Raw genomic sequence first — 24,902 nt, forward strand, 5'->3', positions numbered from 1 at the left:
TCAGTTGTGATGTAATAAAATTCACTGAGTAAAAAAAAAAACAAACAAATTTAAAATTCATAGTTATTAAAATTAGACTTGACATGACAGGTAAGTTAATTTCAATTTTACCATCTTCGTTGTATCCTATTAATGTTAGGAAAGTGTTCTGGAAGCTTGGTAAATTTTCCTTAATCTTGTCTTGAATTCTAAATCTCAGATCCAAATCCAAGCCAGATATTAACCGACTGAAGCCAGATTGCTAGCAAATTCATAGAAATGAGGTTTCACATTATCTTGCTCTTTGCATTAATTAAAGAAAAAAATAACTGAGAAAGAGGCAAATTGCTTTTGGATGGTATTTCTCTATCTCCAGAGAATTAGCTGTTACCAACGCTGTAATAAATTGTCTGAATAACAGGCCACATTTAGAGGGAGAAAAGACTACTGTGCAACACCTAGATCACTAATCTGATTTTTCAGCAATTTCTAAGTCATTTAATTAGAAGTTGCTGCTTGCTGCAAGTTTAGACCTAAATACACTTATCCTTTAAAGTTTATTTGAGGTTGCTTCAGAATTTTTATAGCTCTTTGTGAATATCCCTGGCATGGAATAACTGGGTGCATCCCTAGGCTATTTAATTAATACAGTGTAGATTGCATTCTTCATTAAAGGAAATTGTAACACAACTTTGCTAATTTAATAGCCCAGTTCATTGTTGATTAAAGTATCTGAAAACAAATTAGTTTTATCTCACAACCAGCTGATGGTTTTATTTCACTGAAAGGCCTGGAGTTCTGTAAATATGCTAATTTCGTGTTATGGTGAACCTCCTACTGATCTGTTCTACACACACTTTATAGCACTTTTCATTCATTTAACGGATGTTTAAGAATTTAATATATTCCAGTCACTGGGCCCAGTGCTTTCTCAGCAAATTTTAGTTTTTAGAGTCTCCTATTAAATAACTTCTGGGATGTCTAGGATTTTTAGATCAGATCATTAAATACTTTTTAAAAAGTTTAAGATTAGGTTAAAGGAGAAAAATATTTATTTCCTTCTTTGAAGCTCTTCTATCAAAACACTACTCATGTGTTACTGGTGCTTCTGTACTTCAGTTGTGGAAGGGTGGCTTGACTTATTTTACCCATATATGACAGGGGTTTGGGGAACATTCAAAGCCATGTCCTCTATTGGCTCTGATTTAAGATAAGCAGAATAAATAAATCCTTACCCCCCAAAGGACTGTGCTGCTCTTTTCCTCTGTCCTTTAAAGTTCTAGAGGCAAAATGTTCAAAGCTGGAATATTTTACAACCTTAGAACTGAAAGACAGTTACAGTGGCTCACACCAGCCATGATTCATCCAACCTAAGCCACGGAGCACTCTTCAGGAATACATCGTTGTCCTTGAAAACAAGAGCCTCAGGAGGCAAGGTTTTACACCAGTTATAACAAATAACAGAGTCCTGACTATAAGGGTTTGTTTTGTTGTGTTTTTTTAATGTGGAAGGATTCAGGAGGTAGAATCTTGCTGGTATGGGTTCAGTGACTCAAAGATGGACATCTTTGCCTTCTTCCAACCTGTGTTTGCAGTATCACTCAGCCTTTCTCTTATCTCTCACGGTGGCTAACCATGACGTCTGTTTTCCAGGCAGAATGCAGGAGAGGAGATAATGGGGAAAGGTTGACTCAGCAACTTCCAGGTACCTCTGACCACTTCTGTCTACAAAGGAGACCAGGAAATGTAGCTTTTTAGCTACTCCCATTGCCCAGAGTTCTGTTAGTAAGGAAAAAGAGAACGGGAACCGGGTAAGGTAGGCAACTAGTAGTCTCTACTATAGGTGTTAACTGCTCCCCCCACCACACACACAAACATACACACAAACCAGAACATTCCTTTCTCCCCAGCAGCATACATACGTGGGTTTATTATCCATGAATCCATCTAAAGCTTCCCTGTACCTGTTTATCTTTTTAGGCTATACCATCTGTCTGAGTTTTTTAGTGCTCATGTAAGTCCCACAGTTTTAATTCTCTGGGAGCAGGATTATGCAGTAGAAAGAGCACTGGACTGGGAATCAGGGAACATGATCTGTAGTTTCGTCCCTCACTGGTGTTTTGACCTTTGACAACTGAGCCTCCTTTTCTTCTTTTGGACAATGGGAATAAAATACCTTCTCTGCCTGTGTTTTACAGGCATCTTAGAGGATCAGCTGAGCACTTTTATGTTGATGTTTATAAAGGTGTATGGCAAATAGTAAAGCCTTGTTTAAGTAACTCTAGGATATGATGATGATGATGTTCAAAACCAAACTCTCATCCTTCCAAGAGAAGAGGCTCTTGCTCCTAACTTTTCTCTCATGGCAGGTCACAAAGTCTGGAAACCTCAGCCTTCCTTGTAGCTGTACCTGCCTCCCACCCCGCATCCCTTTGGTGGCAGTAGTCCTAGATGTTATTCTCCTGGTATTTCTCCATTTCTACCAGGTCTGCCTTCCACACTGCCACCCCTTGTTCAGAGCCTTATTCCCACACTTCTCCCTTGGTGGTTGCAATAGCTCTCTGAGTCAATTCCAGTCCCTCCAGCTCTGCACGTTTCTACAGAGCCCTCGTTTTTATTGTTAATGAACAGAATGTACCAGGAGACTGTACCATGGGAGAAATAGCTGCTAAGTTGTTCTTCTACTTTTAGACATTAGGTTGTTTATATTTTCAGGGTTGTGTGTTTGTGTGTGCGTGTGTCTTTTTAGGGCTGCGGCCGCAGCATATGGAAATTCCCTGGCTAGAGTTGGAATTGGAGCTACAGCTGCTGGCCTACACCACAGCCACCACAGCAACGCCAGATCCTTAACCCACTGAGTGAGGCCAGGGATCAAACCCGCATCCTCATGGATACTAGTTGGGTTGGTTACAGCTGAGCCACAATGAGAACTCCTATTTTCAGGGTTTTAAAAATTATGTTGTGCATATATGTGTACACACACGCACACATATATATATATAGTATATGTGAATATGTTTATGGCTTATTTTATTAAGAACAAATTCCTATAATACAAGTTAACTAAGTTAGTGGGTGGTTCTTTGAGACTTCTTCATTTTCCCAGTTGTTTTCCAAAGGATAGTTCTAATTTGTTCGTCACAGACAGTAGGTATTATCATTAATGTAATATACTTTTCATGGTCTAGCAGAACTTTAAAAATATTAGTAAGAAACATGGCTTGTCCATTGTCATACGCAGGGGATGCAGGCACTCCCAAGTCCAAGAAGATTTGTGCCTTGCAATCTAGGTAGCTGTGAACTTATGTTGATATTTATAGGCTGGCATGGATTAAGACCTTTTAAAAAATTACTGGTTATAGCCCATTTTCCTTAACAAGGCTCTTCAGCATTTAAAGGTCACTTAAAGATAAACTTGGGGGCCTCTTTTACATGGAGATCTAAGAGTACCTTCTGTCTCTCCCTCCACGGGACCCCCATCTCTTGTACCTGCCCTTTTCCTGGAAGCAACCACACTGATCTCATGTGGGAGCCCAGACTACGTGGAAAGGGACAGATTGTTCTCAGATGTCAACTGCTGAGAGCTTAGAGCCTGCTTGATTTCACCACTGCTTTAGGAGAGGATTCTGAGTTTGGCCCTTATCAGAAAAAGAAGACCAAACTGACCTACATTTTCATTTTCTTTAAAACAAGCCTCACATTCAAAGTACAAATTACTGTTTCCTCAGTGAGGCCTTCCCCTTCCTTCTTCCTTTTATCAGAAAATTTAGAAGTTGGTTGATGAGGGAATTTGGATTATTTATGAGCTTTTAATTTTTTGAGTGAGTGTAATTATACATTAGTTAACTGAAATAGAGGGTTTAGCTGATTGTTCTAGCGAATCATAAATGCATGTTTTGGGGGTCAGAGTATGAAATACTTTTTAACTTCCCTCCTACATTTTCATCTTAAGATGTCTTTAGGGAGTTCCTGTCATGGCTAAGTGATTAACAAACCAGACTAGTATCCATGAGGACTTGGGTTTGATCCCTGGCCTTGCTTGAGTTAAGGATCCTGCGTTGTCATGAGCTGTGGTGTAGGTCGCAGACGTGGTTCAGATCCTGTGTAGCTGTGGTGTAGGTTGGCGGCTATAGCTCTGATTCAGCCCTAGCTAGGGAACTTCCATATGCTGTGGGTGCTGCCCTAAAAAGACAAAAAAAAAAAAAAAAAAAAAAAAAAAAAAAAAAAAAAAAAAGAAAAAAAGAAAGAAAAGAAATGTCTTTAAAGAGAAACTTACTTGTTCTTTTATTTAACAAATATTAATCTTTACTATTCTATCAGGGACTAGCATTCTATGATTGAAGTTTATTGAAGTCCTCAGAAAGTCTCAGTGTTAGTTTCTGCATAGCCCCTATACTATTGATAGATGCAGTGGAAGTCAAGGATTAACACTGGTATCCATCCTGGCACATCTTTTATCTTTTTAAATCTTGCAATAAAAATAATCCCCTCTCCCCATTGACTGCTGTATGGACTCAGTAGTCTTTTTGGCATAAGCACGTGATGTATCAAGTAGAATTGTTGCTGACTCCAGCAACCCTAGTCGTTCAGGAGTGGTTCCCATCAACATTTCTTACACATTCCTCTATAGGAAGTAATATTTGCCAAAAATTGTATCTTTCGAAATTGACATAAATATTTGGAAAGCCTGATTTAAAAAAGATTTTTGACATTGAAAATTGTATTTTCCAATACTTAATATTTGAGAAAAATTGAAGAATTTGGGCTCTTCGAGGCCAAATATTTATGTCAACGGTAGTAAGTGACGTGTGAATGCAGTGTGATTACACAGAAAGATTTGCCATCATAGAAACGATATCAGCTATTTATCTTTCGTATTATAGGAAATAACTTTTTGGTTGTCTTATCTGTTGTCCTGTTTCTCTCCGTAGGTAAATATGTCAAACCTTTTACACCAGAGAAAGCAAAAGAACTTATAATGTCTTTACAACAGCCTGCAGTCTTCTGTAACATGGTTTTTGATTGGCCAGCACAGCACTGGACTGCGAAACATCTCTCAGAGGTCCTGCAAGGCAAGCAGATTCGATTCAGGATGGGAATGAAAAGCACAGGTACAGGTAGGACTGCAAGTCATTGTCATCATCATGTCTCCAGTAGAATTCCCACGTTCTCAGCCCTGGTTTCTTTATGTCTAGGGAATCCTTTATTTCTAATCTTCTTTGTGACCCTTTGCAGATAGGAATTTTATTATTAGAAGTTTTAAAAGGATAGTTGATTTTTTTTTTTGTTGTTGAACTCAATAGTTGGTCATTTATAACCCCTATAAAGTGTATCTGTTCCTATATCCTAGTTCACTGGTCATAGTAGACGCTTCATAAATATTTGTTCATGTGCTGTTATCTATGTGACTGAAAGAAGACCACTACCCATCCAGCAGTCCCTTCCACTTTTGACTCATATAGAATATGTCCTTTTATTTGTGGCTTCAGGCACTATTTATAGTGTTTAGTCTTGGTGTAATTTTATCTGTCTGCTTTATCAGCTGACTGACTGCTATTGCCTTTCGTAAATGTGAAACATATGTAAAGGTGTTTTTTTCATCCTCTTAAGCAGTTAGACTTTGCCAGCTCCCTCTTCTTCCTGAAGGATTGCAACATTTTTGACTTGTTGCCTTACAGTCAGACAAAATAATTACTGTTAACTCTAACAATAGTTAATTTAAAGAAAATAAATGGTGCTATTTCTAATCTACACAAGTCCAGGACTGTTGACTGGCTTCAGTAAATGTGTTTAAGTTCTATTTAAATAGTGGTAGTTTCCTAGTCTAGAAATCCATAGTGTTTTAAGCATTGCTATGAAGTGGCTCTTTGACTATCTATCAATAGCTCAGAAGGAACTAGAAGATCACCCAGTTTCTCTTCCAGCTTCTCCAAGCTTCTTTCTTTCATGTTGACCTTCTAGTATATCTCATAGAATTATTTGGTTTTTGGTGTCTAGAACTCCTTTGTACTCCAGGGGCAGGAAGAGCAGGATTAATAGACTTGAAACTCGTTGGCACCTCATTCTAGTCACAGACCAAAATGTTTATTGTATTTTTAAATCAAATGATAGCCAGTAGCAGCCACTTAAAAATCAGCATGTGCACTTTTCTTCCTGATTTTAGCCAAATAAATCTTCCACTCATTGCAGTGTCTGTTAAACAATAATTTGGAGAGAAATAGGAACTGTAATCTTTTTCCCTCCTGATGAAACTCCAAATAGCAATACTACCACTAACAGCTATTGAGAGCTATTGTGTCAGGCACTGTTCTGAGTGCTCTATACAAATGAACTCTCTTAATCTTAAAACTGCTCAGAGTGGTACTGTTATTGTCCTGTTTTATAGAGGAGGTACAGTACTTTGACACTGTAAAGTTCATACTCAAGCCTAAAAGAAAAAGGAAGTAGTCGCTGCAATTATGAGCAGCTGCTCTGAGTTTTCACTAAAGATAATTCACCCTTTTTTGAAATTCTGACAAAACTCATGTAACATGAAAGTCACCATTTTCAAGTATACAATTCAGTAGTTTTAGCATATTTACAATGTTATGCAGCCACACCACTACTTCCAGAACATTTTCATCATATTAAAAAGAAATCTGGTTCCCATTAGCAGGCACTCTTTATTCACCCCTCTCTCCAGCCCCTGGCCACCACTAATCTACTTTCTGGTTTTATAAATTTGCCTATTCTGGACATATGTAAGTGGAAGCATCGAATTGTGGCCTTTTATGTCTAGCTTTTTTCATATAGCGTGTTTTCAAGATGTATCCATGTTGTAGCATGTATCTGGACTTTCTTTTTATTGTTAAATACTATCCCATTAGATGGATGAGCAAAATATCCATTCATTGTTTGATGGGCATTTGGGTCATTTCCACTTTGGGGCTATTGTGAATAATGCTACTGTGAACATTTATGTACAGGTTTTTGTGTGGACATGTTTTTTTTTTTTTTTTAATTTTCTTTTCCCACTGTACAGCAAGGGGGTCAGGTTATCCTTACATGTATACATTACAATTACAGTTTTTCCCCCACCCTTTCTTCTGTTGCAACATGAGTATCTAGACATAGTTCTCAATGCTATTCAGCAGGATCTCCTTGTAAATCTATTCTAAGTTGTGTCTGATAAGCCCAAGCTCCCGATCCCTCCCACTCCCTCCCCCTCCCATTAGGCAACCACAAGTCTCTTCTCCAAGTCCATGATTGGACATGTTTTTTCATTTCTCTTGAGTTAAACCTAGAAATAGAACTGCTAAGTCATATGGCAACTCTGTTTTACCTTTTGAGGAACTGCCAAACTGTTTTCCACAACAGCTGAACCATTTTACAGACCCACCCCAGTGTATGAGGGTTCCAGGTCCTCTACATCCTTGCCAGTACTTATTCCATTTTTTTATTCTGGCCATCCTAGCAGGTGTGAAGTATTATCTCATTGTGGTTTTGCTGTGCATTTCCCTAATGACTGATCATGTCGAGCATCTTTTTATGGGCTTATAGACCATTTGTATATCTGATTTGGCGAAATGTCTATTGAAATTCTTTGCTTTTTCTAATTGAGTTTTTTTCTTTGTTTTAATGTATTTTTTTATTATTATTCAGTGGTAAAAAAGATCTTCATATTTCTGGATACTGATACTTTTTTTTTTTTTTTTTGTCTTTTTTGCCATTTCTTGGGCCACTCCCGCGACATATGGAAGTTCCCAGGTTAGGAGTCCAATTGGAGCTGTAGCCACCAGCCTACGCCAGAGCCACAGCAACATGGGATCCGAACTGAGTCTGCAACCTACACCACAGCTCATGGCAATGCCAGATCCTTAACCCACTGAGCAAGGTCAGGGATTGAACCCGCAACCTCATGGTTCCTAGTTGGATTCGTTAACCACTGAGCCACGATGGGAACTCCTGGATACTGACTCTTATCAGATATATGACATGGAAATATTTTCTACCATTATGTGAATTGTCTTAATGATTTGTTCTTCTTAAAGTTATTTCTTTGAGTATAAATGCAGTATTTGCACACCACAGCTCATGGCAACGCCGGATCCTTAACCCACTGAGCGAGGCCAGGGGTTGAACCCAAATCTTCACTGATACTAGTCAGGCTCGTTAACTGCTGAGCCACAGCGGGAACTCCAACAAATGTTATTTTAAAATAGAAATAATTTAAGAATAAATATATATCTTCATTTTAGAGAACATTGAAAAATTTGGAAGATCCACAGAAATTAAAGAAACAGCCCAATTACCAAGAGATAATCACTATTTACATTTTGATATATGTCCAGGCAGGCCTTTTTATGTTTTATTTTTCACTCTTTTATTTATAATGATTTTTATTTTTTCTACCTTTTTATATTTTAAAAATAAGGTTGTGTTAAATAGCCTGCTTTATTTACTTATTTATTTTACTTAACATCCTGAGCAGCTTCTCTTGACATTAAATGTGGCTTTTAAATGGTTGCCTACTATTTCACTGCATGGTAGTATCATAGTTTATTTTAAAATTTTTCCTATTTTGATTATTCAGATGGCTTAGAATTTTTAAATTTATAAAGAATGCTGTGGTGAACACGTTTGAAAATAACTCTTGGGAGTTCCCGTTGTGGCTCAGTGGTTAATGAATCCGACTAGGAACTATGAGGTTGCGGGTTCGATCCCTGCCCTTGCTCAGTGGGTTAAGGATCCGGCATTGCCGTGAGCTTTGGTGCAGGTTACAGACACGGCTCAGATCGCGCGTTGCTTTGGCTCTGGCATAGGCCAGTGGCTACAGCTTTGATTCGACCCCTAGCCTGGGAACCTCCATATGCTGCGGAAGCAGCTCAAGAAAAGGCAAAAAGACAAAAAAAAAAAAAAAAAAAAAAAAGGAAAATAAATCTTGTACAGGTTTCTGATTCTTTCCCAGGAATAGATTCCTAGGAGAACTCCTAGGTCAAAGGCTGTGAACATTATCAGCAGCAGCAGCACTATCCATGGAGCTTCTTGCTCCAGAAACCTGAGTCATTCTGATGGCCTCACTAAGTGGTGTCTGGTGACTCGGTGACTTATACCCTAAGCATGCAGCATCCACCTGCTTCTCTCCGTGGCCATCCTCCAGTCGGGGTTGCCCTGCTCTTGCTTACTTGCTTGCTCGCTCCTACTCTCTCTCTGTCTCACCTCCTTTGTCCCTAATCCCTCTGCAACCTCTGACCTCCTTCCTCAGCTGCTCTTTTTCTTTGAACTGAAACCAGTTAAAAAGAAAAATTTCAGCATTTTCCTCTATTTAAAACCCTTTGATGGCTTCCTGTTACCCTTAGGCTAAAGAGCAACATTTTTGCTCTGGTATAGGAAGCTCTGTTTACCTCATCAATTTAATTTCTCTCTCTGATCTCGGGCCAAACAAGCATTTTTTTTTTTTAGGTTTTGTATTTCCAGAAATTTGCTTCTTACTTCAGGGCCTTTGCATATACTGTCTAGCTGTTCTTCTCTCTTTCCCATTTCCCCTCACCCCAGGTTTACTGCTTCCTTTAGATCTTAGCTCAAGTGTCCTTTTCTCACGGAGGTCTTTCCCAACCACTTCTCCCTACCCCACCCCCAAATCAGATGCAGCTGTGAAGTTATCTCAGAATACCGTGCATTTCTTAGTAACACTTAGCACATTTATAATCACATGATTAGTTGGGTAAGAAATGAGCTGTTTAAAGTCTCTCTTCCCTCAAGAGGGTTACCTTGTGAGGGCCAGGGTGGCGTCTCAGGGTTAGTCAGATACCTGCGGAGGGAAAGACAGACCTTTGATCCATCAGGCAGAGGGCTTTGCAGAAGGAGTGCTTTACTTTTTTTTACTCTTCTTTCAGGACGTGTGAGGGTGCCTGTTTGCCACTCTGCTGCTCAAACTCAAATTTTTGTTTTTAAAAAAATCTTACTGGAGTTCCCGTGGTGGCTCAGTGGTTAACGAATCCAACTAGGAACCATGAGGTTACGGGTTTGATCCCTGCCCTTGCTCAGTGGGTTAAGGATCCGGCATTGCCGTGAGCTGTGCTGTAGGTTGCAGATGCGGTCAGATGCCAAGTTGCTGTGGCTCTGGCGTAGGCCGGTGGCTATAGCTTGGATTAGACCCCTAGCCTGGGAACCTCCGTATGCCACAGGAACGGCCCTAGAAAAGGCAAAACGACAAAAAAAAAAAAAAAAAAAAAAAATCTTATTGATGGTGAAAGATGGGTGTCTCATGACTTTAACGTTGCTTTGCTGCTGATGTTGAACACATGTTCGTGTTTATTAATAATTTGTATTTTTGTCTGGCAATTGTTCTTTCACTTATCCTTATTAGAGTTCCAGGGTGTTTTGATTTTCTGTTTTTGGGTTTTTTTTTTTTGGCTGTGCCCACAGCATATGGATGTTCCCCAGCCAGGGATCAATCCTGTGCCATAGAGGCAACCAGAGCCACAGCAGTAACAACACAGGATCCTTAACTCACTAGGCCACCAGGGAACTCCTGTAGTTTTTAAAAATAAATAAACATAAATACTATAAATATATTTACATTTTCTTATAGTAAAATCAAATAATAGTTCATTAATATTTTTATTTATTTATTTTTAAAATTTATTTTCTTTTTAGGGCCATACCTGAGGCATATGGAAGTTCCAGGCCAGGGGTGGAATCAGAGCTGCAGCTGCCGGGCTACAACACAGCCACAGCAACTCTGGTTTCAAGTCATTTATGTGACCTGCTCTGCAGATTGCAGCAACGCCAGGTCCTTAACCCACTGAGCAAAGCCAGGGATCGAACCTGCATCCTCACGGATACTAGTCGGGTTCTTAACCCGCTGAGCCACAATGGGAACTACCTGTTTATTTTCTTTAGAAATTCCTTCTGTATCGACAATAAATTAATATTTTCTTCTAATTGCATAATGATTTGTTTTTTCATTTTACTCTTTATCCATTCCAACTTTATCTTGACATAGGGTGTTCACTGACTTTTTTCCCAAGTAGTTAAGCTGGAAATAACATCTCTATTGTCCTACTATTTATACTGAGTAATCCTTTTTTTTTCCTACTGACTTTGAAACCCACTCTATTACTATAGTTTTATATATTTCAGCATCTGTTTTTGAACCATGTATTGAGCTATCAGTTTGGGGTCTAGTAAAACACTTTGTAAAAACTATTTTAGCAGCTGGTATATATTTTAATATTTGGGAGAACAACTCATCCTTCTCAAACACTCTTCTTCCTCAGTATTTTATCAGATATTATTCAATTTCATTCATCTGAAAGAATTTTAGAGTGAAATGATGTGCTCACATTACGCAGTGAAGGTTACCTGCTATCAAGCCATCAGCCACTACAGCTCTTCTTACCCCCCTCATCCCATGGCAAGCCCTGAGGGGTATTAGGAGTATAGAAAACAGGATCCTGACCCTAGGTAGTTAAGCTGCATGTTGAAGTAGTAACGTCAGTGAGCCCAGACTATTGCATCTTCCCATACATAGAAAAGCACTAAAAATATTAATTGAGGATGTCCCATTTTTTTGTAATTAGCAATAACTTTTTGATGTTTGGCTACATTTTTTTCCTGCAAAAACTGCTATATATCCTGATTCCTCCCTTACCTCTGTTTGTTTGTTTTGTTTTGTTTTTAATCTTATTGGAATATAGTTGATTTACAGTGCTGTGTTTCAGGTATATAGCAAAGTGAATCCATTATACATATACATATATCCATTCTTTTTCAGATTCTTTTCCCATATAGGTCATTATAAAGTATCGAGTAGAGTTCCCTATGCTATAGAGTAGGTGCTTGTTAGTTATCTATTTTACATATAGTGATATGTATATGTTAATCCCAAACTCCTAATTTATCCTCCTCCCCACATTTCCCCCTTGGTAACCATAAGTTGATTTTGAAATCTGTGAGTCTGCTTCTGTTTTGTAAATAATTTCGTTTGTATCATTTTAAAAATTAGATTCTACATGAAAGTGATATATTTTTCTTTTTCTGTCTGACTTCATTTAGTATGATAATCTCTGGCTCCATCCATGTTGCTACAAATGGCATTATTTTGTTCTTTTTTATGGCTTAATAATAGTCCATTGTGTATATGTACCACATTTTCTTTATCCATCCCTCTGTCAATGGCCATTTAGGTTGCTTCTTTGTCTTGTCTATTGTATATAGTGCTGCAATGAACATTGGGGTACATGTATCTTTTTGAATTATGGATTTCTCCAGATAGATGCCCAGGAGTGGGATTGCTGGATCAAATGGTAGTTTTGTATTTAGTTTTATAAAGAACCTCCATACTGTTCTCCATATGGTTATACCAGTTTACATTCCCACCAACAGTGTATGAGGGTTCCCTTTTCTCCACACCCTGTCCAGCATTTATTGTTTGTAGACTTTTTTTTTTTTTTTTTTTGTCTTTTTAGGGCTGCACCCTTGGCATATGGAGGTTCCCAGGCTAGGGATCTAGTTGGAACTGTTGCTGCCAGCCTACACCACAGCCACAGCAACTCGGGATCCGAGCTGTGTCTGTGACCTACACCACAGCTCATGGCAACGCTGGATCCTTAACCCACTGGGCGAAGCCAGGGATCGAACCTGAAACCTCATCGTTCCTAGTCAGATTCGTTTCTGCTGGGCCACGATGGGAACTCCCTGTTTGTAGACTTTTTGATGATAGCCATTCTCACCTGTGTGAATGATGTCTCATCGTAATTTTGGTTTGCATTTCTCTAATAATTAGTGATGTAGAGCATCTTTTCATGTGCTTTTTTGGCCATCTGTGTGTCTTCTTTGGAGAAATGTCTATCTAGATCTTCTGACCATTTTTTGCTTGAGTTGTTTGTCTTTTTTGATATAAAGCTGTATGAGATTTTTGTATATTTTGGAGATTAAGCCCTTGTTGGTCACTTCATTTGCAAAGGTTTTTGTCCCATTCTGTGAGTTGTCTTTTCATTTTGCTTCTGAGTTCCTTTGCTGTGCAAAACCTTTCAGGTTTAATTAGGTATCATTTGTTTATTTTTGTTTTTATCTTCATTATTCTAGGAGGTTGGATCCCAAAAGATAGTGCTGCGATTTGTGTCAAAGAGTGTTCTGCCTATGCTTTCCTGAGAGTTTTATAGTATCTGGCCTTACATTTAGGTCTTTAATCCATTTTGAGTTTATGTTTGTATATGATATTAGAGAATGTTCTAATTTCATTCTTTTATATGTAGCTGTCCAGTTTTCCCAACACCACTTATTGAAGAGACACTATCTTTTTCCCACTGTATATTCTTGCCTCATCTGTTATATATTAATTGACTATAGGTGCATGGGTTTACCTCTGGGCTTTCTATCCTATTCTGTTGATCTCTATTTCTGTTTTTTGTCCCAGTACCTCCCTTTCCTTTTTAGAACAGTTCCTCAGAGGTAGCTGAGAGGCTGTCTCCCAGGCTCTGGTTCTCAGTAAGATCCCCAATAAAAACAGAACTCACAACCATTAGGGTTTTTTTTCTTTTCAGGATTTTAAATGAAAATTCATTAAGTGCTATAAATTACGTAATTTGGAAAGAATCTAACTTGTGACAATACTCTGTCTTCTTACCCAAGAGCATGTAATCTTCACTTACCAGGTTTGTTTTATCTCAGTAAAAGGGTTTGGAATTTTCATTAAGTCTACAGTTTTGTAAAATTTTATAAATTTTTGGAGTTCCCTTGGTGGCGCAGTTGTTAACGATTCCAACTAGGAACCATGAGGTTGCGGGTTCGATCCCTGGCATCACTCAGTGGGTTGGGGATCCTGCATTGCTGTGAGCTGTGGTGTGGGTCGCAGACACGGCTCAGATCCCACGTTGCTGTGGCTCTGGTGTAGGCCAGTGGCTATAGCTCGGATTAGACCCCTAGCCTGGGAACCTCCATAAGCCGCAGGTACGGCCCTAGAAAAGGAAAAAAAAGAAAAAAAAAAAATATATATATATATATGTGTGTGTATATATATATATAAATTTTTACAGCTGAAGCAAATGTTTTTCTTTTTCTAGCTCATTGTGATAGGTACATAAATAAAAGCCAGGTTTTTTTTTGTATGTTTATTTTTTATACAGCCACTTGATAATGTCTGTAGTTTTTTATTCTTAGGGATTTTTTTAGGAGGACAGTCATATGATCACATAAGCAGTGGTAATTTTGTTTCCTTTCTATTGAACATATTTCTTATTTCTATTTTAGGTCTTGGTTAGAATTTTTGTAGAATGCTTGCAATAATTGTATAAAGCATATTTGACTGTAACATCTCAGTTTATTTTAGGAAGCAGATAATGACATCACATGGCTCCTTGAAACCATTTTGTATCAAATTCATTTGCCAACATGTGTTCTCAATGATCACATGATCACCTCAGGTGGCAGTAATTTGACAAGCAGATGTAGAAATAACCCTAAACATTTGTGGATAGGGAGTAGAGTGACAATCAAAAGTCATACTCAGTACTCACATCCCAGGTATTTCTGGCTTGTGAAGTGATGAAATCTGACAAAATGGAGAAATATTTGTTTGTCTGCTGTGCAAAAAAAAAAATTTAGGGTTCCCTTTTATTTTTTTATTTTTTAGGGGGGGTTCCCTTTTATAAGAGATAAAAGCAAACTCAATTTCTACTCTATTTCCAAATCCTAAACTCAGTTGAGCTTCTTCTTAACCTCTTTGTCAGTAAGCAGCATAAAAGTCACAGCTACATAGGCTACTTCCCTATTAAGTTAAAGAACAAAAATAATCAAGGTAAAAAGATTATAAAAAAATTAAAAAAAATAATCAAGGTAGAAAGGAATGATTCTATTGTATAGAATAATCCGAGAAAAACAACTGTACTGCTTAGAAAGAAATTGTCATAATAATAGATTGAAAACAAGCCTTTGGTGCTGCTCTTACCAGGAAGGAGTGAACAGAGTCTATTTTGAAATCACTATGTAAATGAAAAAGTTTATCATTTTCATTCATTCCATTCACTGTGCTTTTCTCCTGACAGTAACAGTTCTCATATGTTAATTTTTTGCTTTCTCAGATTTTCATTTTTAAATCACAGAGCTTGCTGTGGCAGAGAATTAAGTCTTCTGACGGGGCTGCCTGTGAAAAGTAGCCTTGACTGAAAAGTCAGTCCTACCTAGTCCACCCCAGGCACAGGTGGCTCAAGCAATGGCTTTAGTATTCACTTGGCTCAGTTGGTTAAATTCTCTGCGGATAAGCAGTGAAGTCCTACTGTACAGCACAGGGGATTATATCCAGTCTCTTGGGCTAGACCATGATGGAAGATAATATAAGAAAGGGAATGTGTATATATGTCTGACTGGGTCACCTTGCAGAAATTGGTACAATACTGTAAATTAAGCTATCCTTTAATAAAAAATGTAAAAAAAAAAAATCTATGAAGTGAAAGCTCACAAGACAGTGGAAGGTCTTCAGACCTACATGGGAGCTTACTGAATTGATTTAGGAATGATCCCAGCACCGTGCAGCTTTCTTGCTACATAGATTTTTATTTGTTAAAAAACTGTGTATTTCTATGCTGTTGTGGTAAATTCTTGATGATAATGTTTATATTATTAAGAATGTAATATTATGTTCTTAATAATAAAAAATCAAAAAATATCAAATTTGGAGTTCCCTGGTGGTGCAGCAGATTAACAATCCAGTTGTCACTGCTGTGGCATGGGTTCGATCCCTGGCCCCCAAACTTCCATATGCTGCAGGCAAGCCCACCCCCCAAGTTATCAAATTTAAAGAGTTCTTAAATATGCAGGTTTTTATATTTTAGATAAATGTCTAACATTTTTCCTTCTCAAAATCAGGTGACAAGTTGATGAAAGAGGTGAATTAAGAATGACACACACCATCCCCTGTTACTTCTCTGCCGTTCTCAGGTTTTGGTTTTTTGTTTTGTTTTTGTTTTGTTTTTTTTGCCATTTCTTGGGCCGCTCCCGCAGCACATGGAGGTTCTCAGGCTAGGGGTCGAATCAGAGGCGTAGCTGCTGGCCTACACCACAGCCATAGCAATGAGGGATCCGAGCTGCATCTGCAATCTACCCCACAGCTCAGGGCAACGGCAACGCTGGATTCCTAACCCACTGAGCAAGGTCAGAGATCCAACCCTAAACCTCATGGTTCCTGGTCGGATTCGTTAACCACTGAGCCACCATGGGAATTCCTGCCATTCTCAGGTTTTAGGATAAAGAGAGGCGGGAGAAAGTGATTGGGGCAATCCTAAACAGTTTAGGCAGAAATGGAAGGAAAAGATAAAAGCTGTTGAAAGAAGAATTTGAATACCCTTCTCCTTCTACTACTAATTCTTTCAACGTGCCCCAAGTAAGTATTATGAATGAATAATAATAAGTACTTTAACTGAGCGTTTGCTAGGTGTCAGGCATTGTGCTAACTGATGACATGTGTAAGGTCTACATTCCCTCTTAAAGGATTTCATGCTTTGCAGTGGAGACTGTAATCAAATTTCTTGAATATCAACATCCCAATGTGTATTTAAACTATTCCGCTAATTGCAAAAAAATCATGACATCACTATTTAGAAGAATAGTTCTTGTATAAATGAGTCATACCCATGGACAAACCACTGTGGACAGACAATAGACTTTTCTCCAAGCTTTCCTGATCTGTCCTCATCTCTGGTGGTCTTTACCTTTTCCTGTGTCTATGACACAAAATTTTGTATCTAATTATATGATTCACCAAATTCCCTATTATTCTAGTTAAAGCCTTATCTTTCTCTAAATATAGTCTAAACTCAAGAGTATTTTCTATTTCTTTTATGTTCCCACAAGTCTGAGCACAATGCTAGTTACAAATCAGGTACTTAATAAATGATTCTGAAATAAATGTTATGAATAAATGAACAGACTTTAAATTGCCATTGTCCACTTAGTGATTCTGAGGGGCTCTGTATGGTAAATGTGCATCATGAAGTCAAAAATTTTCAAAAGACAGTTTTTGGCTTTGCGCCCCCACCCCTCTTTTTTTTTTCAAGTTAAAGAAATAGTTCTCCAACTTTTTGTTCTTAGGATTCCTTTACACTTAGAAACCATTGAGCGTGGAGTTCCCGTCATGGCTCAGCAGGTTAAGAACCTGACTAGCATCCACGAAGTTGCAGGTTCAATCCCAGGCCTTGCTCAGTGGTTTAAGGATCCTTGGTGAGCTGTGGTGTAGGTCACAGACTTGGCTCAGATCCTGCATTGCTGCGGCTGTGGCATAGGCTGGCAGCTGCAGCTCCAATTCAACCCCTAGCCTGGGAGCTTACCTATGCTGCAGATGTGGCCCTAAAAAGGAAACGAACAAGCAAACACCATTGAGTGCCCTGGTGAGCTTTTGTCGATATGAGTTATATTTAGTGATACTTACCATTATTTGAAATTAAAACTGAGACGTCTACTTAAAGGAAAAACTCAACAGGAGAGCTGTGAGATTAACTTTTATTCAGGGTCTTAATGAGGACTCTAGCCTGGGGGACAGCCTCTCAAGTGCTCTGAGAAAGCTGCTCTGAAGGGATAGGGGAGAAGCCAGTTTATATATGATTTTTGGCTCAGGAACACATGCAGTCAAGCAGATATCTTGGTAAAAGATTACTGCTTGTCACAAATAACAAATATCTCAAGTTATGGTTTGAATGCTTTTCTCTAGGAAGATGCAAGAATCTGGGGTCATTGAAATTCTTCCTGAGATAGTCATCTAACTCTCTAAGAGGCCTGCTTGTCCAAAGCACAGAACATCCTTTTATGGTCTTAGTTTTCTATATGAAGCACACAGTGCTTCATTCTGTTATGGCCTGAGTTTCCTCTCAGTGCACTGTTAGTGACTGCAGCGGGTTAGAGCTTCATCCTTGTAGAACCTGTTGGTGAGCAGTGTGCCTTGGTCTTCTTTGTTTACAGATATCATAAAATGTGAGAACATAAGCACACACTCCGCTAGCTATCAGAGCGGTGATATCAACACATGTCCTGTAGTCCCTGGAAAACTCCACTGTACTCTTTTGAGAGAATAGACATGAAAAGCATGCTCTTATAAAATATAAGAAGATATGCACATCCTCCACTGGCTATCGTTTAGCCCCTGGAATACTCCACTGCACTCTTGTGAGAGAATAAGCATGAAAAGGGCAAATACTGTCATAGTATTATTATGGAAATACCCTAGACCTCACAGACCCTTGAAAAGGTCTTGGAGAATTGATGAAGTATGCCACTGGATTACTGCAGCAGGTTATAGTCAAGGTCGTCTTTATAGGTTTAAACTATTTCATTTAATCATAAATATTGTAAGTGTTGTAAATGGGTCGAATTATTTAGCAAGTACATAAATAATTTCTAATTAATGTTAAATAATAGTTAACATTTCTTAGTTGAAATGATCTTCATTTTAAAAACCAACAATAATTGGACACTGTTCAGGATACGTTTAAATTTGGGTTCTCTTACATTGCAGCGCCTCAGTTTGAAACCACGTGTAGTTACATAGAAGCGACACTTGAAGAGTTTCTGACCTGGAACTGTGACCAGTCTACTACCTCTGAACCATTTAGAGACTATGATCATTCCAAATTCTGGGCTTATGCTGACTATAAATATTTTGTCAGTCTGTTTGAAGACAAGACAGATATTTTCCAGGTAAGTCAATACATTCCTATTTTTTTAAAATATATTCCTTTTAATCAGGGTAATATTTTGTTATTGAGAAAAGATCACAAATTAGGATCTCCTTGGTACCTTTTTCCTCAAAAGTAGTCTCTGTGAGTCCTGAGAATCCTCTCCACTCAAGCCCACAGATTTATTCCAAAGAAATGTAATGTTCAGCCTGCACAGATGAGTAGCCTTCTCATTGCTTTCCTACTCACCAAACTTCCTGCACACTCTCTCCTTTGCCTTTAAAGTATCTAAGCTGCTTTGGAGGACATCAGATATGTAGATTGTATTACAACTTCATTTCCTCCTGACCTACGCCTAAGTTGGAGTTCTATCCGTGAGACAGATGGAGGTGCAAAGCTAGTTTACGCGCAGAAGCATTCCTAGACTCCTCGAAGCCTTCCCACCGCTGCTGGCATCTCTCCCAGCTCTGGGGAGTGGGGGGGTGGGGGCGTGTTCAGTACAGGTTTATGGTCTGAGGCAGAGAGTGCTGGGCTCCCAGTATTTGATGGTACTGATTCTGCAGAAGTACAGGGGTGCTTGCAGTAAGAATGTGGAAGTTCTTTGCCATGTGTTGACATAACTGACAACAGTTTGCAGACTACCATATCCTCTTTTCAAAGTGTTTGCTACCTCAAAACTACCCGTTCATTTTGTGGGGTGATTTTGCTCACTCCCTGTTCTGGTTTTTTTTTTGTGTATCTTAAGCGTGGACCAGGAATGGGAGTAGTTCCAGGAAACTTTAAATGGCCCTGCCTTGCACATATTCAGGTCAGAGTTCCAGAGTCCTTCTTCCCGCCCCTAATCTGTTGAGGAGAGAAGTATTTTGCCATCACAGCAGACTCTTCACCCCCACCCACCAGCCCCGACTCTGGACTTTCCTCCCATACAGGCTGATAGTCTTGGGTCATTTTCCATTCTGCGTATATTTTTCTTTTTTACTTTGAGTCGAGGTTTAGAGGCTGGTGTTTTCATAGTTATTGTAATATAGCTATCAAGACTATAATTTTCCTTATTAATTTTTTTAATGTTTACTTACATTTTGCTTTTTGTAAAAAAAAAAAAAAAAAAAAAGGAGAAACATATCACTTGCCCCATAATTGTTAGTTGAGGATACTTTTCTTCACCCTCACAATGATGAAAGTACTGTGTGGGTTTTGAAAACATTCAGTAGATGCTTTCTGAATCCAGAGTCTGTACCAAACTTACTGTTTACTCATTTTTAAATGATAATTTTGAGGTAATTTTTAAATAACCTTAATTGTGATTATTTTATGGATCCTTAACCCTGGACTTTTTAGCTATTATAGTTTACTTTTAGAGTATTTTATTATATTTCTCATACCCGAACTCACTCTGTAGACTAGTACTGTATTACTCCATATTTTAGGTAAAAACATTATAATGGTAATATTTATCAAGTGCTTATACTTGGTGTTCTTCTAAATGCTTTAGCTTTATAATCCTCACAATCATCTATGATTGAATAATGCTCCCTATTTTAAGAAAAAAAGAGGCACAGAAAAGTTAGGTAAATATTTTCTGCAATTACACAACTGAGAAAAGAGTGACGTACGCAGTCTGCCCCCCAAGCCTTACCTGCTGCCCTGTGCGCCTGCAGAGGGTCCCCATGCATTGAGTTCTCTGGGGACGCGGCAGCTCATGGCATGAAGGACTTCCGTCTGTGTGGAATCCAGGCTCACTCTGCCTTGGGTGAGTCTCTCATCTCACCCCATCTGTTGTTGTGACTCAGCCCAGGCCTGACAGCACTGTGCAGACATGTAACCTATTCATTAAGTGGGGACATAAAAGGCAGCCTTTTGGTGATGTGCTGGAATTCTGATTGAGCCCTTATAAAATCGGATATTTTTCATGGAACGAGGTTTCTGTCAGCTCACATTATGGTGATCAGTTCTCTGGATTAGAACAGGCAAATCTGCGATGAACAGCTGAGTCCATTAAGATTATGTCATTTTTTATCTCAAAGTTTTCTGAGCTCCAAGTCTTCTTACATCAAAGTTACCCAAGTTGTTTTACTTCAACCACTGTAATTCATTCAGTCACTAAGTCTTACTGCTTGCTTATTGTTTCAAACTTTCTTCCATATATCTTAAAATGGTGGGTAAATGTTAAACCTGATAAAATTTTAAAATATTTCATTTATTTAAAATAAAATTAACTCACTGTATGTGAACATAAATGACATTTTAACAAAAATGATTGTATTCGATGTTTTAAATGTTAAGAGAGTAGGGGCATTGTTTTACATTCTTGTAATCTCTTTAATGTCTGACTTAATAGAAGACAGCTGGTTTCTTCTAGCTGCTGCTTCAGTCTGTTGCGATTTGTTGTTTGATTTGAAGCGTATTAAGAATACCTTGCTTCACACGCATGTGCAGCTGAAAAAGAGCGTTTTGACAGCCTTTCTAGATAATTGAGGGTTTTTTTTTTATAGTCTGCCAAATTTGAGCCGTTTCTACCACTAGGGTAGTCTCTTAAAGGTTCGTTTGTTGTAATACAGAATATGAAGCCATAATCAACGAACCCTTTGTACTCTTATAGTAAAATCCATTGGTCACCCTTGCACATTGGTTTACTAAGTTATGTAGATTTTCCAAATGTGGATGTTTTTGTTGTGATCCACATGGGAAGTCCATGGATGTGTTTTTGTATACTTCATTATTAGAAAAAAATGACATTTCTTTATATCACCATTCTCATCAAGTCTCTTGAGGAGTTTCCTGGTGGCTCAGCAGATTAAGGAGTCAGTGTTGTCACTTCTGTGGCTCGGGTTGCTGCTGTGGCGCAGGTTCCATCCTTGGCTCTAGAACTTCCGTGTGGTATGGATGAGCCAAAAAAAATTTTTTTTTGAGTTTTAGGAAGCTTCTGAGCTCATGTGTTTCAAGTTATAAGTTTCCAAGTTCATTTTTATTCTATTCAAAATATTTTCTAACTGCCCTTATGATTTATTCTTTGACTTGTTGATTATTTAGAAGTATAATAATTAGTTTGCAAATATTGGGAGATTTTCCAGCTATCTTTCTGTTATTGATTTCCAGTTTAATTTCATTGTGGTCAGAGAATATACTTTAGTCCTTTTCTTTTTCTTTCTTTTTTTTTTTTTTCTTTTCTTTTTAGGGCCACACCTGCAGCATATGGAAATTCACTGGCTAGGGGTCAAAACAGTGTTACAGCTGCTGGCCTACAGCTGCTGGCCACAGCCACAGCAATGCAGGAGCTGAGCCATGTCTACAACCTGCAACGCCATGTCTACAACCTGCAACGCCATGTCTACAACCTGCAACGCCAGATCCCTAACCCACTGAACGAGGCCAGGGCTCAAACCCATGTCCTCTTGGATACTAGTTGGGTTGGTTTCCACTGAGCTACAACGGGAACTTCTGATTTCGGTCCTTTTAAATGTATTGTTTTATGGTCCAGATATAGTCAGTTTTGATAAATGTCAGGTGCACTTGAAAATAATGTGTTTTCTGCTGTTGTTGCGTTTGATAAATGTCAAATAAGTCAAGTTGATTGTTCAAGTCTCCTTCCTATCTCCTTCCTGATTTTCTGTACCCTTGTTCTACCTGCTGTATAGAGACAGGTATTGAAATTTCTCAACTATAATTGTGGATTTGCTTCTTTTTCAGTTAAGGTTGGTCAGCTTTTGTTTTGTTGTTTTGAAACTAGTAACTGTTTAGGTTCATACACATTTAGGATTATTATGATTGATCTTTTATCAAAATGTGATGATCCTCTCTTTGCTGAGCTCTTCCTTCTTCTGAGGTCCACTTTGAAGTCTGCTTTGTTTAGTTTGCCCTTGGCTAGTGCTAGCATGAAAAAGGAGTGCTTGCTCTATGATTCTACTTATGGGAAATTGCAGAATTTGCAAACAAATATGTAGTGACAGAAAATAGATCAGTAGCTGTCCGAGAATGGGGAAGTGGATAGAGGTTACAGAGGGTCGCGGGGAGGCTTTTAGACATGATCAAGTTGTCATCTTGGTTCTAGTGGTTTTGGAGTTAATATACATATGTAAAAACTCACCAGATTCTACATTTTAAATATATGCTGTTTATGGTACATCAGTTATACATCAATAAAGCTATTTAAAAAATATAATACTGGAGCTCCCAGCGTGGCACAGCGGAAACAAATCTGACTAGGAACCATGAGGTTTCAGGTTCGATCCCTGGCCTCTCTCAGTGGGGTAAGGATCTGGTGTTGCCGTGATCTCTGGTGTAGGTTGCAGATGCTGCTCGGATCTGGCGTTGCTGTGGCTCTGGTGTAGGTTGGCAGCTGTAGCTCCGACTAGACCCCTAGCCTGGGAACCTCCTAGCCGGTGCTGCCCTAAAAAGACAAAAGAGAAATATATATATATAGATATAGATAAAATACTACTAGTACACTTTGGTTGCACAGCTTAACAGCAGCAGTTTTATTCACCATTGTTTTTGTGCCGTCAATGCAATGTCAACCCGGTGATAGGAAAATAGCATCCTAGTAGTTATATAAAGTAATTTCCACCTCACATATTCTCTGAAAGGGTCTCAGAGATCCCCAAGGATCTCTGCAGCTCTATGTTAGCCACTTTGAGACCCTCTGATCTACATATTTACTTCTGAAATTGAATCTCTATTGTTCTAGTTCTGACTCCTCCACTAATTAATTCTAAAACAGTTTCTTAAGAAAATACATTTGAAGGCATGCTCCAGATTAAATACTGAAATACGTTCATTCTACCCACGTTCCATGACTTTAAATTGTATAAGGATAATAACATTGAAGACTTTCCCCAGTGTGACTAACACAATTCATCTCCTCTGCCTAAGTCCCTGTCTCGTCTCCTTGCAGAGAGCTGGACCACTGGGCACGCTCTCGTCTTCTGTCCTTTGCCCCTGCTCTTAAGCCCAGCTCACCTTCACCAGTTCAGAAGGTGAAGCCTTCTCAACCACTTATACTCCCATCCATCCATCCCTTGCCTTCATTCCCATATGTTTTATTTGGATTGTTATTTAAATGATGCATGACGTAGAATTGCCTGTGTCTTGTTCCTCTAACAACATTGTAAGCTCCTTGGAAATAGGGACTGTGTTTTATAATTTTTTATTATCCCCAACTGCTAATAGAGTGCTGAATACATAATGACTATTTGAATGATTACGTAAGTGTATTTTTTTCCCCTAGCCTTAGCATTTCTTGTTTTGCTCTTTGTTTGGTCTTCAGGGCCCTTCAGAGAGTGTTTTAGCTTAAACTCCAGCTTCACCTTTGTCCAGTTTTCTGTGGCTTCTAAGTAATCATTGTAGCATTTGTTAATAAGAAATTCTTAGCTCTGTTTGAGGTTCTACTAGTTTTATAGGTTTTTACTTATAGTCTTTACTTAAAGTTTCTATCAATACTTTTTTCCACAAGTTAAATGCACTCAGTGATAAATATGTAATGATAAATACACTGGTAAATATATTGGAATTATTGGAAAATATCCTTTAGCCTTAAAGGTAGCCAAAAATCATGATTGTTGACTTTCATGTTTGGCAAATGAAATGTCTCATTGTTTTTTAGGGTTTAGTAGAGTATTTATTTGGAACATTTTATTATTTACTTTAAAAAAAATTTTTATTATAGTTGATTTACAATGTTCTGTCAATTTCTGTTGTACAGCAAAGTGACCCAGTTATACATATATATACATTATTTTTCTCACACTGTCTTCCATCATGTTCCATCACAAGTGATTAGATATAGTTCCCTCTTCTATACGGTGGGATCTCATTGCTTATCCACTCCAAATGCAATAGTTTGCATCTACTAACCCCAAACTCCCAGTCCATCCCACTCCCTCCCCTGCTTCTTCCCCCTTGGCAACTGCAAGTGTGTTCTCCATGTCCAGGAGTTTGTTTCTTTTTTGTAGATAGGTTCATTTGTGCCATGAATTAGATTCCAGATATAAATGATATCGTAATGGTATTTATCTTTCTGATTTCACTTAATTTAAGAGTCTCTAGTTCCACCCATGTTGCTTCAAATGACATTATTTTGTTCTTTTTTATAGCTGAGTAGTATTCCATTGTGTATATATACCACATCTTCTTAATGCATTCATCTGTCAATGGACATTTAGGTTGTTTCCATGTCTTGGCTATTGTGAATAGTGCTGCAGTGAACATAGGGGTATGTGTATCTTTTTCAATGAAAGTTTTGTCCAGATACATCCCCTGGAATGGGATTGCTAGGTCATA

The 24,902-nt window shown here is 38.4% G+C and overlaps 1 protein-coding gene across 4 annotated transcripts in view; it reads left to right on the plus strand.

Moving 5' to 3' along the window:
- The window catches only part of HSPBAP1 (HSPB1 associated protein 1), a 66,847-nt gene that overhangs the window by 13,291 nt on the left and 28,654 nt on the right, over positions 1-24,902 (plus strand). For 2 of the 4 annotated variants that reach the window (XM_003132636.4, XM_005670166.3), the window contains exons 2-3: positions 4,911-5,096; positions 18,467-18,648. In XM_003132636.4, coding sequence (XP_003132684.1) covers positions 4,911-5,096; positions 18,467-18,648 — 368 coding nt within the window. Of the gene's footprint in view, positions 1-1,632; positions 1,796-4,910; positions 5,097-18,466; positions 18,649-24,902 lie in introns of all 4 variants that reach the window. The other 2 variants (XM_013982382.2, XM_005670165.3) reach the window with 2 other exon arrangements.

This window comes from Sus scrofa, chromosome 13 (genome assembly GCF_000003025.6).
Source record: "Sus scrofa isolate TJ Tabasco breed Duroc chromosome 13, Sscrofa11.1, whole genome shotgun sequence".
Taxonomy (NCBI): domain Eukaryota; kingdom Metazoa; phylum Chordata; class Mammalia; order Artiodactyla; family Suidae; genus Sus; species Sus scrofa.